The following is a 19,777-nucleotide window of genomic DNA, read 5'->3' as shown; positions in this document are numbered from 1 at the left end:
AGCGAACATCCCCATTTCTGACCTTATGATGGAGGGAAGGTCATTGATGAAGCAGCTGAAGATGGTTGGGCCTAGGACACTGCCCTGAGGAACTCCTGCAGCAATGTCCTAGGGCTGAGATGATTGGCCTCCAACAACCACTACCATCTTCCTTTGTGCTAGGTATGACTCCAGCCACTGGAGAATTTTCCCCCTGATTCCCATTGACTTCAATTTTACTAGGACTCCTTGGTGCCACACTCGTTCAAATGCTGCCTTTATGTCAAGGGCAGTCACTCTCACCTCACCTCTGGAATTCAGCTCTTTTGTCCATGTTTGGACCAAGGCTGTAATGAAGTCTGGAGCCGTGTGGTCCTGGCGGATCCCAAACTGAGCATCGGTGAGCAGGTTATTGGTGAGTAAATGCCGCTTGACAGCACTGTCGACGACACCTTCCATCACTTTACTGATGTTTGAGAGTAGACTGATGGGACGGTAATTGGCCGGATTGGATTTGTCCTGCTTTTTGTGGACATATTGGGCAATTTTCCACATTGTCGGGTAGATGCCAGTATTGTAGCTGTACTGAAACTGTTTGGCTAGAGGAGCATAAACACCGGCATAGACCAGTTGGGCCGAATGGCCTGTTTCTGTGCTGAGTGTCCTATGTAATTCAATGTAAGGCAGGTAAATGGAGTTGAGGTAGAGATCAGCCATGATCTAATTGAATGGTGGAGAGGCTGAATGGCCTCCTCCTGTTCTTATGTATAGATGATGTGTAGTTACAGTGCCCCTACTGTCCTTATAACCCCATTGATGATATCTGAGGGACAGTTTGGGACGGTTAGCACAGTCCCATAAAACAAAAATGCAGCTTCACCATGATAGGTATTACAGTGATCTATACACACCAGCTCTAAGTCTCTGAAGGATTTTATTTTTAGCTTAATTACTATCTGCAGTCATACACGAGTACAAAGATATGAAGGCTGACCTGACCACATAAAGGCAACTATTAAATCATCTGCACCCACTTCAAAAATAAAAGTCAGACTTGAAGAGGATGTTGAGGTATTAAGTTTGAATTTGTGTAATAATTGTTCATGTATACTTCAACTGTTAAAAAGCTTTAGTTTTAACGATCGTGTGAAGGTATTTTCACAAACATTTCTTTGGCAGCAGGAGTGACTCATATTCCTGGTGTTACTGAAACTAATTAGCAGTTATTAAATTACTGAGATGTACTTGGGGGGGGATAACGCTTTCAGTTGCTATAGCAACCGTGTGGCGCTGGCTTCTTAAAACTCTTAATTAAAGGTTAATTCGCAGATGATAGTTCTCCAGATCAGTGCTGTGACAGAAGTCATTGTGTGAGCTCCCGCTCCTGACTCTCCAGTTGTGGGGGGGGGGTACACAGTCGATTCTTTTCCCCCTTCCTTACTAATAAATCCTCAATAAACGTGAAATTGGGATTATGAGCTTTTGTTAGGGGGGGGGCGGGGGAGGGGAATCGAGATGAAATATTCCGCATTAACTCCACAGCCTCCCGCCTCACGCCTTGCTGACTTATCATGGAGTTTTTATTTTTAAATTCCTTCGCCTGTCTGGAGGGAGCTGTGAACACTGACATCTGGTTACCGTGACAAGCAAATGATAGTGAAACATACGTACACTAATGATCCTGTGTGACTGGTGATGGGTGTGGGAGTTGACTGAAAAAAGGGTGATATTTACAGATTTTTTTTAAAAAGATGAAAGGGGAGCTATCAGCAAAAATTAGAAATGAATATCAATGTAAGAGCTGCTGATCCACGAAATCTATTATGTTTCAAAGCTTAGAAATATATAAAACCTATCTCATATTGGAGAGTGATTTATTTTTATAAGATAGTCACTAATAATTCCAATGGGGAATTCAGGAGAAACTTCTTTACCCAGAGAGTGGTTGGAATGTGGAACTCGCTACCACAAGGTGTGGTTGAGGTGAATAACATAGATGCATTTAATGGGAAGCTAGAAAAGTACATGGGGGAGAAAGGACTAGAAGAATATGCTGATTATTATAAAATCATAGAATGATACAGCACAGAAGGAGGCCATTCGGCCCATCATGCCTGTGCCAGCTCTTTGTAAGACAACTCAATTAGTCCCACTCCCCTGCTCTTTCCTCATAGTGCTGCAAATTTTTCCCCTTCAAGTATTTATCCAATTCCCTTTTGAAAGTTATTATTGAATCTGCTTCCTCCACCCTTTCAGGCAGCACATTCCAGATCATAACAACTCGCTGCGTAAAAATATTTTCCTCATCCTCCCTCTGGCTCAATTGCCAATTACCTTAAATCTGTGTCCTCTGGTTATCGACCCTCCTGCCACTGGAAACAGTTTCTCCTTATTTACTCTATTAAAACCCTTCATGATTTTGAACACCTCTAATAAATCTCCCCTTAACCTTCTCTGTTCTAAGAAGAGCAACCCCAGCTTCTCCAGTCTCCCCACATAACTGATGTCCCTCATCCCTGGTACCATTCTAGTAAATCTCCTCTGCACCCTCTCCAAGGCCTTGACAGCCTTCCTAAAGTATGGTGCCCAGAACCGGACACAATACTCCAGCTGGGGCCTAACCACTGTTTTATAAAGGTTTAGTATAACTTCCTTGCTTTTGTACTCTGTGCCTCTATTTATAAAGCCAAGGATCCCGTCTACCTTTTTTAACAGCTTTCTCAACTTGTTTTGCCACCTTCAAAGACTTGTGTACATACACCCCCAGGTCTCTCCATTCCTTCACCCCCTTTAGAATTGTACCATTTAGTTTATATTGTCGCATTGTTTTCATTCCAGCCTCTTCTTCTCTAACACCCTGGCTTCCCCTAACTGGCCTCCCAAGTTCCAACTCGTCCTCGCAATCTCATCCAAGTTGAAGCCTCCTTCACCCATCACCCCTGTCCACACAGTGGCCTCGACAACTCGTCCATCACATCGATTTCAAAACTCTTGTGCTTGGCTATAAATCCCCTAACCCCCCCCACACCCAACCTCTGCAGCCTCCTCTGAACCCATATCCCAGCTCACACCCTCTGCACTCCCAGCTCTAGTATTCTGTGTGTCTCAACAACAACAACTTGCATTCATACATAAGAACATAAGAAATAGGAGCAGGAGTAGGCCAATCGGCCCCTCGAGCCTGCTCCGCCATTCAATAAGATCATGGCTGATCTGATCCTAACCTCAAATCTAAATTCATGTCCAATTTCCTGCCCCCTCCCCGTAACCCCTAATTCCCTTTACTTCTAGGAAACTGTCTATTTCTGTTTTAAATTTATTTAATGATGTAGCTTCCACAGCTTCCTGGGGCAGCAAATTCTACAGACCTACTACCCTCTGAGTGAAGAAGTTTCTCCTCATCTCAGTTTTGAAAGAGCAGCCCCTTATTCTAAGATTATGCCCCCTCGTTCTAGTTTCACCCATCCTTGGGAACATCCTTACTGCATCCACCCGATCAAGCCCCTTCACAATCTTATATGTTTCAATAAGATCGCCTCTCATTCTTCTGAACTCCAATGAGTAGAGTCCCAATCTACTCAACCTCTCCTCATATGTCCACCCCTCATCCCCGGGATTAACCGAGTGAACCTTCTTTGTACTGCCTCGAGAGCAAGTATGTCTTTTCTTAAGTATGGAGACCAAAACTGTAGGCAGTATTCCAGGTGCTGTCTCACCAATACCTTATATAACTGCAGCAATACCTCCCTGTTTTTATATTCTATCCCCCTAGCAATAAAAGCCAACATTCCGTTGGCCTTCTTGATCACCTGCTGCACCTGCAAACTAACTTTTTGATTTTCTTGCACTAAGACCCCCAGATCCCTTTGTACTGCAGTACTTTCCAGTTTCTCGCCATTAAGATAATAACTTGCTCTCCGATTTTTCCTGCCAAAGTGCATAACCTCACATTTTCCAATATTGTATTGCATCTGCCAAATCTCCGCCCACTCACCCAGCCTGTCTATATCCTCTTGTAGGTTTTTTATGTCCTCCTCACTCTCTACTTTCCCTCCCATCTTTGTATCATCTGCAAACTTTGATATGTTACACTCGGTCCCCTCCTCCAAATCGTTAATATAGATTGTAAAGAGTTGGGGACCCAGCACCGACCCCTGCGGAACACCACTGGCTCCAGGTTGCCAGTCCGAGAATGTACCATTTATCCCAACTCTCTGCTTCCTGTTAGATAACCAATCCTCCACCCATGCCAGAATATTACCCCCAATCCAGTGATTCTTTATCTTGAGCAATAATCTTTTATGTGGCACCTTGTCGAATGCCTTCTGGAAGTCCAAATACACTACGTCCACTGGTTCCCCTTTATCCACCCTGTACGTTATATCCTCAAAGAACTCAAGCAAGTTTGTCAGACATGACTTCCCCTTTGTAAAGCCATGCTGACTTTGTCCTATTAAATTATGTTTATCCAAATGTTCTGCTACTGTCTCCTTAATAATAGACTCCAAAATTTTACCCACCACAGATGTTAGGCTAACTGGTCTATAATTTCCAGCCTTCTGCATACTACCCTTTTTAAATAAGGGTGTTACATTGACAGTTTTCCAATCTGCCGGGACCTTTGCCGAGTCCAGAGAATTTTGGAAAATTATTACCAAAGCATCCACAATCCCTACTGCCACTTCCCTCAAGACCCTTGGATGTAAGCCATCAGGTCCAGGGGATTTATCCGCCTTGAGTCCCATTAATTTACTGAGTACCAATTCCTTAGTGATTTTAATCGTATTTAGCTCCTCCCCCCCAGAGCCCCCTGTTTGTCCAGTGTTGGGATATTCTTAGTGTCCTCTACCGTAAAGACTGAAACAAAATATTTGTTCAGCATTTTTGCCATCTCCATGTTTCCCACCTTTAATTTCCCGGTCTCATCCTCTAAAGGACCTACGTTTGCCTTAGCCACCCTTTTTCTTTTTATATAACTGTAGAAACTCTTGCTATCTGTTTTTATATTTTTTGCTAATTTATTTTCATAATCTATCTTCCCTTTCTTAATCAATCCTTTAGTTACTTTTTGCTGTCTTTTGAAGACTTCCCAATCTTCTATCCTCCCACTAAGTTTGGCTACCTTATATGTCCTTGTTTTTAGTCGGATACTATCCTTAATTTCCTTACTTCGCCACGGATGGCTGTCATTTCTTTTACACCCTTTTTTCCTCAGTGGAATATATATTTTTTGAAAGTTGTAAAATAACTCCTTGAATGAACACCACTGCTCATGTGTACCGTCTTACCCTTTAATCTATTTTCCCAGTCCACTTTAATCAATTCCGCTCTCATACCATCATACAGCGCCTTTAACGTAGAAAAATGCCCCAAGGCGATTCACAAGAGCGTAATCAGACAAAATTTGACACCGAGCCCCATAAGGAGATATGACAATTAACCAAAAGCTTGGTCAAAGAGGTTTTAAAGAGAATCTTAAAGGAGAAGAGAGAGGCGGAGAGGTTTAGGGAGGGAATTCCAGAGCTTAGGGCCTAGGCAGCTGAAGGCATGGCCTCCAATTGTGGAGCGATTAAAATCGGGACTGTCTCATATCTTCCCCTTGCTTCACCTTCTGTGACAGTCTTCAGTCATCACACCTTTGGATTCTAAAATCCATTCCCTAAGACCCCACTTTGTCGTATCTCTCCCCACTTTCAAAGTCTCCTATTCACCATATCTTCAGTCACCCCCCCCCCAAACCATTCGCCAAACTCCATCTCTGAACCCTGCCTCTCTTTGCAAAGCGCCTTGAGAAGCTTCAGTATTTCGAAGGCTCTGTACAAGTGCAAGTTGTTATAAAGTTTCTGACTGTAGTTTGTGAATTAGTGGAGACTTTATTTTCTAGATTAAACTTTCAATAATCTCATACAAAGCAATCCTCCGAAAGCAAAATATCGCGGATGCTGGAAATCTGAAATAAAAACAGTAAATGCTGGAAATACTCAGCAAGTCAGGCAGCATCTGTGGGGAAAGAAACAGAGTTAACATTTCAGGTCGATGACCTTGCGTCAGAACTGGAAGAAGTTAGAGATTTAACAGTTTATAAGCAAGTGGAGAGCCAGGGAAAGGGGGGAGGGGAATGAACAAAAGGGAAGGTCTATAATAGGATGGAGGGCAGGAGTGATTAAATGACAAAAGGGATGATGGTGCAAGGCAAAAGGGGGTGGTAATGGGACAGGTTAAGAAACAGAAGACAAAAGATGGGTCTAAAGGAGGTCCAAAAGCATTTCCCTTTTACGCACACCTTTATTTTCAATCGCTATAAAAGAAAAAAAAATCTTTCTTTGAAAAATAAGAACTGTTACTTTAAAAATAATTAGGATTAAAATGCTTACTTTATTTGCATTCCTCAAAGTATGAAGGTTAAAACTTTAAAAGGTTATGGCATAGATTTAAATTGCGATTATATTGTGAAACTAAAAAAATGCAGACAAAAATTAGGCAAAAGCTGCATAATTGTTTCCTGGTGACAGAAGCTGTTAGAACAGAATGTATTTAGGTCAGCCAAGATATTAACATCCCAGAACAATTTCACATTTGCACGTATTCCCGAGTTATTCTGGCGCCAACATTGAAATGGCTAATATGTGCAACTAGTAAAGACACATAGGAACAGGAGGAGGCCATTCAGCCCCGTGAGCCTGTTCCGCCATTCAGTTAGATCATGGATGATCTGTACATCAACTCCATTTACCTGTCTTTGCGCCATATCCTTTGATACCCTTTCCCACCAAAAATCTATCGATCTCAGTCTTGAATTCTCCAAATGACCCCCAGCATCCACAGCCTTTTTGGGGGAGAGAGTTCCAGATTTCCACTACCCTTTGTGTGAAGAAGTGCTTCCTGACATCAATCACCCCTGAATGGCCTAGCTCTAATTTTAAGACTATGCCCCCTTGTCCTGGACTCCCCCAACAGAGGAAATAGTTTCTCTCTATCTACCCTATCACATCCTTTTACAATTTTAAACAACACAATTATATTTTCTATACTCAAGGGAATAGAAGCCAAGTCTATGCAACCTGTCCTCATAATTTAACCCTTTAAGCCCCGGTATCATTGCAGAATCAACTGCAGGGAATTGTCGCCAGTAATACTCAGCAAAGTAGTGGCATTATGGAGATTGTTGCAGGGATGATCAGCTAAACAAATCACTGCTGTTTAAGGAAGAGCAGTGGGGCATTGCTACTCCTTCCAGTTAGTTTACACTGTGACTTTACAGCATTGCGAGATTTGGAAATAAGACCCTACAAGTTGCAAATATTAGTGGATACCTCACAAACAAACAGCATAATGTTGAAATTAAAGCCAAGTGAAAGCTTGAGGGATGGGTATGCTGTCTTCAAAAAACATTAAATGAAAAATCTTATCAGTTTACAGATTATGGTATCACAGGAATTGCACAACGAGGGGTTACACTATCTCATCCGTTGCACAGATTTTGAGTTTAAAGATTTTGATTTAATTATTTCAGTTGTGTTATTTGGACTTTGGTCTTTTAACTGCTGAATTATTTTAGAACCATCGAATCTTACAACACAGAAGGAGGCCATTCAGCACATCGTGCCTGCGCTGGCTCTTGGAAAGAGCTATCCAGTCAGGCCCACTCCCCTGCTCTTTCCCCATAGCCCTCCAAATTTTTCCCCTTCAAGTATTTATCCAATGCCCTTTTGAAAGTTACTATTGAATCTGCTTCCACCACCCTTTCAGGCAGCACATTCCAGAACATAATAACTCACTGCATAAAAAAAATTCTCCTCATGTGGCCTCTGGCTCTTTGCTAATTACCTTAAATCTGTGTCCTCTGGTTACCAACCCTTTAGCCACTGGAAACTGTTTCTCCTTATTTACTCTATCACAACCGTTCATGATTTTGAGCACCTGTATTAAATCTCCCCTTAACCTTCTCTGCTCTAAGGAGAACAATCCCAGCTTCTCCAGTCTCTCCACATATCTGAGGTCCCTCATCCCTGGTACCATTCTAGTAAGCCTCCTCTCCAAGGCAAATGGAATTCAATCCTGAGAAGTGTGAGGTAATGCATTTGGGGAGGGCAAACAAGGCAAGGGAATACACCATACATGGGAGGATTCTGAGAAGTGTAGAGGAAGTGAGGGACCTTGGAGTGCATGTCCACAGATCCCTGAAGATAGCAGGACGTAGATAAGAAGGCATATGGAATATTTTCCTTTATTAGCCAAGGCATAGAATATAAGAGCAGGGAGGTTATGCTGGAACTGTATTAAACACTGGTTAGGCCACAGCTTGAGTACTATGTATAGTTCTGATCACCGCATTACAGGAAGGATGTAATTGCACTAGAGAGGGTACAGAGGAGATTTACGAGGATGTTGCCAGGATTGGAGAATTTTAGCTATGAGGAAAGATTGGATAGGCTGGGGTTGTTCTCTTTGGAACAGAGGAGGCTGAGCGGTGATTTAATTGAGGTGTTCAAAATTATGAAGGGCGTAGATAGAGTGGATAGGAAGGGCCTATTTCCTTTAGCAGAGAGGTCAATAACCGGGGACTTTGAACCAAGTAGATTTAAAGTGATCGGTGGAAGGATTAGAGGAGAGCTGAGGAAATTTTTTTTCACCCAGAGGGTGGTGGGGGTCTGGAACTCACTGCCCGAAAGGGTGGTAGAGGCAGAAACCCTCAACTCATTTAAAAAGTACCTGGATGTGCACCTGAAGTGCCGTGACCTACAAGGCTAGGAAGTGCTGGAAAGTGGGATTAGGCTGGATGGCTCATTTTCGGCCGGCATGGACACAATGGGCCCAATGGCCTCCTTCTTTGCTGTAAATGTTCTATGATTCTAACTTCTCTTGCCACCTTCAAGTATCTGTTCCTGCACCCTTTAAAATTGTACCATTTAGTTTATAATGTCTCTCCTCAGTCTTCCTACCAAAATAAATCACTTCACACTTCTCTGCTTTAAATTGCACCTGCCACCACCTTGTGATGGATTTAGAAATCATCAACTCTCTGATTGTCGGCCCCAGGGAAGCCTGAACCCCTAGGGCAGCCCCTTTTAAATGATTCCACCTCACACACTGTAAGACTGGAGAAACTCTCCAGCAGCACAGCGACAGCATTGGTGATGTGTCAGAGGTGGTGATTCTGCACATTATGATTCAGCCTCACTCCCAAAACTCTTTCCTTGTTCTCACTGTAAAAGGCAGCTTCCATTAGCAGTCCCTCACCTCTCAGGAACCCTGCAGTGTAGTAGAGTGAATGGGACGCACCATGTGTCAGAGATAACACTGCTGGGTTATAACAGGACTAGCAGCACATTCCCTTAATATATTCCTGATTTCTCTCTGAAAGGTGGAAAAACACTATGCTTTTGGACCACACACTTCAGGCTAAACTTCAAATTGTTTTATTGCCTTCACCATTTAATAAATGGCAGTAGGATTTCTTTGTGTGGTGTTTTTTTAAAGAGCAATTTTCAATGTGGAAGCAGGGAGTGCAGCGCAGTTTATCGAATTTATAGGATGCTGCAGTGGGTTTTAAATAGGACCTGTTTTTAATGATATTGGTTTGAAGTGATTGTCATGCAATATTAACAAATATTCTTTCTTTCTGTGTCCAGCTGTGGGACTTGCTGCACAAGTTGCAGTTTGTTTTGACCTACATTGCGCCCTGGCAGATCGCATGGGGTTCGGCCTTTCATGCTTTCGCACAACCCTTTGCCATACCTCGTATCCTTTTGAATCTGGTTAAAGGAGTTAGAGTGTCCAGGTGGGTGGGAGATTGACCCAGGATAGATGAGCATTGAGGGGGCAGAGTGCCTCCGCCTACACTGGAGGGGCAGAGAGCCTCCCTTTACACTGGAGAGGCAGAGTGCCTCCGCCTACACCGGAGGGGCAGAGTGCCTCCCCTTACGCCGGAGGGGCAGAGTGCCTCCCCTTACGCCGGAGGGGCAGAGTGCCTCCCCTTACGCCGGAGGGGCAGAGTGCCTCCCCTTACGCCGGAGGGGCAGAGTGCCTCCCCTTACGCCGGAGGGGCAGAGTGCCTCCCCTTACGCCGGAGGGGCAGAGTGCCTCCCCTTACGCCGGAGGGGCAGAGTGCCTCCCCTTACGCCGGAGGGGCAGAGTGCCTCCCCTTACGCCGGAGGGGCAGAGTGCCTCCCCTTACGCCGGAGGGGCAGAGTGCCTCCCCTTACGCCGGAGGGGCAGAGTGCCTCCCCTTACGCCGGAGGGGCAGAGTGCCTCCCCTTACGCCGGAGGGGCAGAGTGCCTCCCCTTACGCCGGAGGGGCAGAGTGCCTCCCCTTACGCCGGAGGGGCAGAGTGCCTCCCCTTACGCCGGAGGGGCAGAGTGCCTCCCCTTACGCCGGAGGGGCAGAGTGCCTCCCCTTACGCCGGAGGGGCAGAGTGCCTCCCCTTACGCCGGAGGGGCAGAGTGCCTCCCCTTACGCCGGAGGGGCAGAGTGCCTCCCCTTACGCCGGAGGGGCAGAGTGCCTCCCCTTACGCCGGAGGGGCAGAGTGCCTCCCCTTACGCCGGAGGGGCAGAGTGCCTCCCCTTACGCCGGAGGGGCAGAGTGCCTCCCCTTACGCCGGAGGGGCAGAGTGCCTCCCCTTACGCCGGAGGGGCAGAGTGCCTCCCCTTACGCCGGAGGGGCAGAGTGCCTCCCCTTACGCCGGAGGGGCAGAGTGCCTCCCCTTACGCCGGAGGGGCAGAGTGCCTCCCCTTACGCCGGAGGGGCAGAGTGCCTCCCCTTACGCCGGAGGGGCAGAGTGCCTCCCCTTACGCCGGAGGGGCAGAGTGCCTCCCCTTACGCCGGAGGGGCAGAGTGCCTCCCCTTACGCCGGAGGGGCAGAGTGCCTCCCCTTACGCCGGAGGGGCAGAGTGCCTCCCCTTACGCCGGAGGGGCAGAGTGCCTCCCCTTACGCCGGAGGGGCAGAGTGCCTCCCCTTACGCCGGAGGGGCAGAGTGCCTCCCCTTACGCCGGAGGGGCAGAGTGCCTCCCCTTACGCCGGAGGGGCAGAGTGCCTCCCCTTACGCCGGAGGGGCAGAGTGCCTCCCCTTACGCCGGAGGGGCAGAGTGCCTCCCCTTACGCCGGAGGGGCAGAGTGCCTCCCCTTACGCCGGAGGGGCAGAGTGCCTCCCCTTACGCCGGAGGGGCAGAGTGCCTCCCCTTACGCCGGAGGGGCAGAGTGCCTCCCCTTACGCCGGAGGGGCAGAGTGCCTCCCCTTACATTCACACTCAGTAAAACCCTTTACAAAATACAACTCGATTCCCCTTTACAAGGTGTGTAACTATCAAAGAGTGTTACAATGTACAGTTTGTGTTTGTTTTAAGTCTACATCATGTTGACACTCCTTAAAATTTTCGTAATAAACAGCATTTAAAATTGGTAGGAAATGAAACATTGGCCCGGATCTTGCTGGAGTGAGGCATCTCGCAGCGTGCCCTGTTAGTTAGACTTTTTCCCGCACCCATCAGCTGGAAAATTTTTTTCCCTGTAAATTGCTGGAAGTGCGAGCTGATAACAGGGCATCTGGGACCTTAGTGATCGACAGGACTAACAGTCTATCTCCTGAAACAATGAGATTTAAGGATAGAAAGAAACAGAGGAACAACACAGAAGGAAATAGGGTGAATTAGAGTCAAATCAGATACAGAAAGGGAAAGAAAGATTGGATTAAGAGAGAGAGAAAAAGAAACAAAGGAAAAGTAAGAAAAAAAATTTAAATTTAAAATTTGACGTTTAAAAAATTTTTAAGAACAATTCACTACCTGAAGGAATGAGATTCTACAGTTTCATTTGTTCCCTTTCTGGGCCGGAGAGATTGATTGGCATCTCATTAACAATTTTCACGTCGTTAAAAGGGTTCTTATGTTGTTAATTACCATACTTAACTTTCTGCGGCAAGTTTAATGGGCAATTGATGTGCAATTCCAGCAAGTTCTTAAAAATAACAGGGAGGTTGAGGGCGAGATGCTGTTTGTGTGAAGCAAACGGTGGAGTGGCGTAAATTGACAAGCAAATTCTGGAGATTCTCAAATCACGGTTTATCTTTTAATCCCCTGAATTTGCTGGCCGATTTGCACATTAATAACAGCGTGTGTCGTTAACACGCCGTTATTTTCCCAGCAAGATCCGGCCCAGTAACTCTTCAGAATCAGACCTTAAGCAGTAAAAATAACTCCATCCAACTCTGATTTATTTACTTGCTTAATGATGACCAATCTGGCGACAGACTGATACTTTAAATGGCACACACACATAGAGCGGAGAGAAGCATGAAGGAAATGAAAAGAATCTTATCTGAAATTCTGCAGGAATCTTTCTCTGTTAGATTTGTGTGTGGAAATGATAAGCTTTTGGACACAGGGGCAGGGTTAAGTTTCGGAGCGGACAAAAGCTGAACGTGTAATGGAGCCAGGAATCTATCAGTGCTTTAAATTAGGGATTTAAAGTGAAAATCTGGATTCCTTTGTACGAGTGAGTTTTAAATCTGACAAAGAGTGGCCAAGTTGTAGAATGCTGATAGCAGGACTGATCCTAGAGTTTGGAACTCAGTGCCTTACTGAATCTTTTCATTTTAAAAAAATGACAAACTACATGTGCATGAGATAGTCCGGGAATTTCCTGGGAGCTGCTCCGTCTTCGCCGGCTTTACTTCAGTGGAATTGTGGCGTAAACAGCAAACTGACTTCGGCCGAGTGGGAGCAGCTCCCAAGAAGTTCCCGGCCACAGTTCCTGTTGTGAGGTGCATTGGTTTCACCTCAGATCTCTGCACTATCAAAGTGGTATTCAGTTCAATGGATTGGATTCCAGTCACTGTGGGGTCTGGTTTTGTGGCTATGTCTTTTTTTTGAAAAAGTAAATGATGTAAAAGTTGACCCTTGTCAGTTTGGTTCAGTGGACAGCACTCTCACTTCTGAGTCAGAAGGTCATGGGTTCAAGCCCCACTCCAGACACTTGAGCACATAATCCAGGCTGACACTCCCAATGTAGTATTGAGGGAGCACTGCACTGTCCGAGGGTCAGTACTGAGGGAGTGCTGCACTGTCGGAGGGTCAGTACTGAGGGAGCGCTGCACTGTCGGAGGGCCAGTACTGAGGGAGCGCTGCACTGTCGGAGGGCCAGTACTGAGGGAGCGCTGCACTGTCGGAGGGTCAGTACTGAGGGAGCGCTGCACTGTCGGAGGGCCAGTACTGAGGGAGCGCTGCACTGTCGGAGGGCCAATACTAAGGGAGCGCTGCACTGTCGGAGGGGCAGTACCGAGGAAGCGCTGCATTTTCGGAGGGGCAGTACTGAGGGATTGCTGCACTGTTGGAGGGTCAGTGCTGAGGGAGTGCTGCACTGTCAGAGGGTCAGTACTGAGGGATTGTTGCACTGTCGAAGGGTCAGTACTGAGGCAGTGCTGCACTGGTGGAGGGTCGATACTGAGGGAGTGCTGCACTGTCGGACGGGCAGTACTGAGGGAGTACTGCTTTGTTGGAGGGGTAGTACTGAAGGAGCGCTGCAATGTCGGAGGGGCAGTACTGAGGGAGTGCTGCTTTGTTGGAGAGTCAGTACTGAGGGAGTGCTGCACTGTTGGAGGTGCCGTCTTTCGGATATAGCATTAAACCAAGGCACTATTTGATGAAGAGCAGGGAGTCCCCACAATTCCTCAATCAACACAGCCAAATACAGAATATCTGGTCATTCATCTCATTGTCGTTTATGGGACCTTGCTGTGTGCAAAATGGATGTCACATCCACCTATATAACTACAGTAACTACACCTCATAATAATGTATGTGAAGTACTGGGGATGATGCTGAGAGAGGCGCTAACGTGCGACGTAAATGTAAGTTCTTTCTAAAAAGAAACTTTAATTAGTTTTAACCTTTTGTTTTTGGTTGCAGTATACCCATCTGAATGAGATATCTGTTAACATGATGACATACTTCTCGATCCACTGTAAAATCTGCAATCACACTCCAGATGTCCCAAGTTATTACAGAGGCAAGTCGATCTTAAACTGCTGTGAGCTTCTCAGAGCTGGGAGCCATAGGCACATTCTCTGACCAAAACTCCGAATGTTTCACTGCTCTGTTTACCGATCACCCCACCTTGGCAACAGAATGCTATATTGTACATTCCACGGTGTAAACTCCTGCCCTTATAAATCAACGTTTCACCCGGCTTACAGTCAGCAAAGCGACTACTAACTCCCTAGTAGCGATTTTATATATATTTTTATAATATCTATATTCAGGACAGGCCAGCCAAGCGAGAATGGTTTGCAAAGCACATTGGTAATTACTGCTTGTTGATGAAGTAAAGAATAATCTACAAACTAAAACCCTCGGAGAACAGGGGGTGATGGGTGAACGGGACTTGGAGCGAGTTAGGATACGGGCAGCAGAGCTTTGGATGAGCTGAAGTTTATGGAGGATGGAAGATGGGAGGCCGGCCAGGAGAGCATTGGAATAGCTGAGTCTAGAGGTGAGAAAGGCATGGATAAGGGTTTCAGTGCCAGATGGGCTGAAGCAGGGGCAGAGACGAGCGATGTTACAGAGGTAGAACTAGGCTGTCTTTGTGATTTAGTGGCTGTGAGTCAGAAGCACAGCTCAGGGTCAAATAGGACGCCAAGGTTGCAAAAAGTCTTGTTCAACCTGAAACAATGGCCATGGAGGGGGATAGAATCAGTAGCGAGGGAACAGAGTTTGTAGCAGGGGCCAAAGACAATGGCTTCGTTCTTCCCAGTGTTTAACTGGAGGAAACTGCGACTGCTCCAGGACTGCGTGTCGGACGAGCAGTCTGACAACACACAGGCAGTGGAAGGGTCGAGAGAGGTGGTAGTGAGGTAGAGCTGGGTATTGTCAGCGTACATGTGCATCCGGACATCGTATTTTTGGATGATGTCACAGAGGGGCAGCGTGTGGATGAGGAAGAGGAGGAGGCGAAGGGTAGATCCTTGGGGCCTCCAGAGGTGACAGTCGGAGAGAAGTGATTGAAAGAAAGAAAAAAGAACTTACATTTATTTAGTACCTTTCACAACTTCAGAACATCCGAAAGTACTTTTGAAGTGTAGTCACTGTTGTAATGTAGGAAACGCAGCAGCGAATTTACGCACAGCAAGAACTCACAAACAGCATTGAGATAAATCACAGATAAACTGTTTTAATGGTGATGTTGAGGGATAAATATTGGCCAGGACACCGGGGAGAACTCCCCTGCTCTTCTTCAAAATAGTGCCATAGGATCCTTTACATCCGCCCGAGAGGGCAGACCGGGCCTCGGTTTAATGTCTCATCCGAAAGATGGCACTCCAATGGTGCAGCACTGCCTCAGTTCTGCACTGAGAGTGGGGCTTGAACCCACAATCTTCTGACTCAATGACACTTCGCTAGAGATGCTCTGATTCTGATCAGAGAGGTAAGAGTTTATGGTATAAAATGGTATCTAGTGATCTGACCTTTAAAAGCCCCTAAACTTGGAATATTCATGCCATTTGGTTAGAAGCTTCCACTTACAGCCAGTGTATATATCCACCAAAGTGTCAGGTCACCATTGTCCCAATCATTAAATCTGTCTGCGTGAAATTAAATATCTATATTACTTCCATAGGAACTGTGAAATCGATTCCTTAACCACACAGTTTCAGATTCAGCGATGCTTTTCGTCCAGGCTCTTGTATCTTCTCTCTTTTCCACTCCTCTCGCTCCGTTCCTCGGCAGTGCCATTTTCGTGACATCCTATGTCAGGCCAGTAAAGTTCTGGGAAAAGAATTACAAGTAAGAAAGCTTCTTTCGCTGATGATGGTCTGGTTGCTTGGACCAGACGTGAGAAATGTTCCTCCTTGCTGTGCTGATGCTTGCCAGTAGTGACCTGCCCCTCAGCATCATTCGGGCAACTTAATCACTTGCCCAGTTGTCTTTGTTCAGTGTTGAAAGCCGGAGTTATGAAGCATTGAGCTGGGCAGTGGAGACTTGTGTGAAGGGCTTTCCCCTCCCACTCCCCTGCCCTTTTCCCATAGCCCTGTAATTTTTTTCCCTTCAAGTATTTATCCAATGCCCTTTTGAAAGTTACTATTGAATCTGCTTCCACCACCCTTTCAGGCAGCACATTCCGGATCATAACAACTCGCTGTGTAAAACAAATTCTCCTCATCTCCCCCCTGGTTCTTTTGCCAATTACCTTAAATCTGTGCCCTCTGGTTACCGACCTACCTGCCACTGGAAACAGTTTCTCCTTATTTACTCTATCAAAACCCTTCATAATTTTAAACACCGCTATTAAATCTCCCTTTAACCTTCCCTGCTCTAAGGAGACAATCCCAGCTTCTCCAATACCTTCACATTACTGAAGTCCCTCATCCCTGGTACCATTCTAGTATACCTCCTCTTCTCCTTCTCTAAGGTCTTACAGACTGCATCTGCTTGAGCTGGTTGTCATCTGCCGGTGGGCTCTACAACACCGTCAGCGGGTGACCAGCCATGCCTGCCCAGCCTGCCCATGCGTACGCAGCTGGTTAAAATCCACAAATTGCAACCGAGCCCCTTTCCCCTTTCCACCCCCACCGGGTGTTTGGGCAAAGTCTGCCAGGTCCAGCACTGTACAAGCTGCATTCCTGGATCCCCACCGTGCACTAGCTGAGCACTCTGATCATCTGCAGCCAGATAAATGTTGCCCAGTGCTGCTCTCTCTGTTGCTGCTGCAGCTCTTCTACTTCCAGGAAGCAGCAGGCACCAGTCACAGCGTACTTTATTCCACTGTGTCGATTGATACCACGGTGTCAGCCAATGAGTTGGAGGCAGGATGGGACTCACAGTAGGGTCTATTTACTACAGCAAACAGAGTCTATTAACTACAGCAAACAGTCTATTTACTCAGCAGAGTCTACTTACTCAGCAAACAGAGTCTATTTACCACAGCAAACAGAGTCTACTTACTCAGCAGAGTCTATTTACTCAGGAAACATACGAACATACATACAGACATATGAATTAAGAGCATGAGTAGGCCATTCGGCCCCTCGAGCCCGCTCTGCCATTTGAAAAGATCATGGCTGATCTGATTGTGACCTCAGCCCTACTTTCCCATCTACCTACTGTAACCTTTGACTCCTTTGTTAATCAGGAATCTATCTAACTCAGCCTTAAAAATATTCAATGACCCTGCCTCCACCGCTCTCTGGGGAAGGGAGTTCCACAGACTCACGACCCTCTGACAGAAAAAATTTCTCCTCATCTCCGTCTTAAATGGGAGACCCCTTATTTTTAAACTGTGGCCCCTAGTTCTACACTCTCCCACAAGGGGAAACAGCCTCTCAGTATGTAACCTTTCAAGTCCCCTCAGGATCTTACATGTTTCAATAAGATCACCTCTCATTCTTCTAAACTCCAATGTATACAGGCCCAACTTGTCCAACCTTTCCTCATAAAATAACCCCTTCATCCCAGGAATCAGTCGAGTGAACCTTCTCCAAAGCGCCTCTAAAGCAATTATGTCCTTTCTTAAATAAGGGAATCAAAACGGCACACAGTATTCTAGATGTGGTCTCATCAATGCCCCTGTACAACTGTAGCAAAACATCTCTACTTTTATATTCCATTCCCCTTGCAATAAATGACAACATTCCATTTGCCTTCCTAATCACTTGCTGTACCTGCATACTAACTTTTTGTGATTCATATACGAGGACACCCAGATCCCTCTGTACCTCAGAGTTCTGCAATCTCTATTTAAATAATATACTGCTTTTCTATTCCTCCTGCCAAAGTGGACAAGTTCACATTTTCCCACATTATACTCCATCTGCCAATTTTTTGCCCACCCATTTAACCTATCTATATCCCTTTGTAGACTCCTTATGTCCTCTTCAAAACTTATTTTCCTACCTACCTTTGTGTCATAAGCAAATTTAGCAACCATACATTCGGTCCCTTCATCTAAGTCATTGATATAGATTGTAAATAGTTGAGGCCCAAGCACTGATCCCTGTGGCATTCCACTCATTACATCTTGCCAACCTGAAAATGACCCATTTATGCCTACTCTCTGTTTCCTGTTAGCTAACCAATCCTTTATCCATGCTAATGTATTACCCCCTACACCACTCTTATTTTGTGTAGTAGCCTTTGATGTGGCACCTTGTCAAAAGCCTTCTTGAAATCCAAGTACACCACATCCACAGGATCCCCTTTATCCACGTTGCTTGTTACTTCCTCAAAGAACTCTAATAAATTAGTCAAACACGATTTCCCTTTCACAAAGCTGAATGGACTCTGCCTGATTGTATTGAGATTTTCTAAGTGCCCTGCTATAATCTCCTAAATAACAGATTCTAGCATTTTCCCTATGACAGATATTAAGCTAACTGGCCTGTAGTTTCCTGCTTTCTGTCTCCCTCCTTTCTTGAACAAAGGAGTTACATTCGCTATTTTCCAATCTGATGGGACCCATCCAGAATCTAGGGAATTTTGGAAAATTAATACCAATGCATCTACTATCTCTGCAGCCACTTCTTTTAAGACCCTAGGATGAAGTCCGTCAGGACCTGGGGACGTGTCAGCTTTTAGTTCTAATATTTTTTTCAGAACTCTTTCCCTGGTGATTGTAAATGTTTTAAGTTCCTCCCTCCCTTTCACCTCTTGATTCACAATTATTTCTGGCATGTTATTTGTATCCTCTACAGTGAAGATGGACACAAAATATCTGTTCAATTCATCCGCCATTTCCTTATTCTCCATTATTAATTCCCCAGACTCTCACTCTAGAGGACCAATACTCACTTTACTTACTCTTTTCCTTTTTAAATACCTGTAGAAACTCTCACTATCTGTTTTTATATTTCTAGCTAGCTTTCTCTCATACTCTAATTTCCCCCTCTATTATTCTTTTAGTCATTCTTTGCTGTTTTTTACATTCTGTCCAATCTTCTGACCTGCCACTAATCTTTGCGGAATTGTATGCTTTTTCTTTCAATTTGATACTCTAAGAAACTTCCTTAGTCTTTCTTTCTCACTGGAATGTATCTTTGCTGAGTGTTATGAAATATCTCATTAAATGTCTGCCACTGCATCTCTACTGACCTATCCCTTAACCTAATTTCCAAGTTCACTTTAGCCAGCTCTGTCTTCATGCCCTCATAATTGCCCTTATTTAAGTTTAAAACACTCGTCTTGGACTTACTCTTCTCTCCCTCAAACTGAATGCGAAATTCAATCATATTGTGATCACTGCTACCTGGAGGCTCTCATTACACATTACCAGCTGTAGAATAGCCTGCTCTCTGGCTTGCTCTAGAACGTGCTGCTCTAAGAAACTGTCCCGAAAGCACTCTATGAACTCATCTTCCAGGCTACCATTGCCAATCAGATTCTTCCAATCTATATGTAAATTAAAATCACCCATGATTATTGCAAACAGAGTTCTGGAAGACCAGGACTAGGAGCCATAGAAATAAGATAGTCGCTAATAAATCCAATAGGTAATTCAGGAGAAACTTCTTCACCCAGAGAGTGGTGAGAATGTGGAACTCCCTACCACAAGGAGTAATTGAGGCGAATAGCATTGATGCATTTAAGGGGAAGCTAGATAAGCACATGAGGGAGAAAGGAATAGAAGGATATGTTGATAGGGTTCATAGTACAGCACAGAAGGAGGCCATTCGGCCTATCGTGCCTGTGCCAGCTCTTTGAAAGAGCTATCCAATTAATCCCATTCCCCTGCTCTTTCCCCGTAGTCCTGTAATTTTTTCCCTTCAAGTATTTATCGAACTCCCTTTTGAAAGTTACTGTTGAATCTGCTT

The 19,777-nt window shown here is 45.3% G+C and overlaps 1 protein-coding gene across 1 annotated transcript in view; it reads left to right on the top strand.

Moving 5' to 3' along the window:
- LOC137321658 (pecanex-like protein 1) overlaps positions 1-19,777 on the top strand; it is a 245,233-nt gene that overhangs the window by 165,307 nt on the left and 60,149 nt on the right. The window contains exons 22-23 of the mRNA XM_067984156.1: positions 9,612-9,720; positions 15,629-15,758. Of these exons, the coding sequence (XP_067840257.1) occupies positions 9,612-9,720; positions 15,629-15,758 (239 nt within the window). The remainder of the gene's footprint in view (positions 1-9,611; positions 9,721-15,628; positions 15,759-19,777) is intronic.

This window comes from Heptranchias perlo, chromosome 5, assembly GCF_035084215.1.
Source record: "Heptranchias perlo isolate sHepPer1 chromosome 5, sHepPer1.hap1, whole genome shotgun sequence".
In the NCBI taxonomy this organism is placed as follows: Eukaryota; Metazoa; Chordata; class Chondrichthyes; order Hexanchiformes; family Hexanchidae; genus Heptranchias; species Heptranchias perlo.
This window is presented reverse-complemented; position numbering and strand designations above follow the sequence as displayed.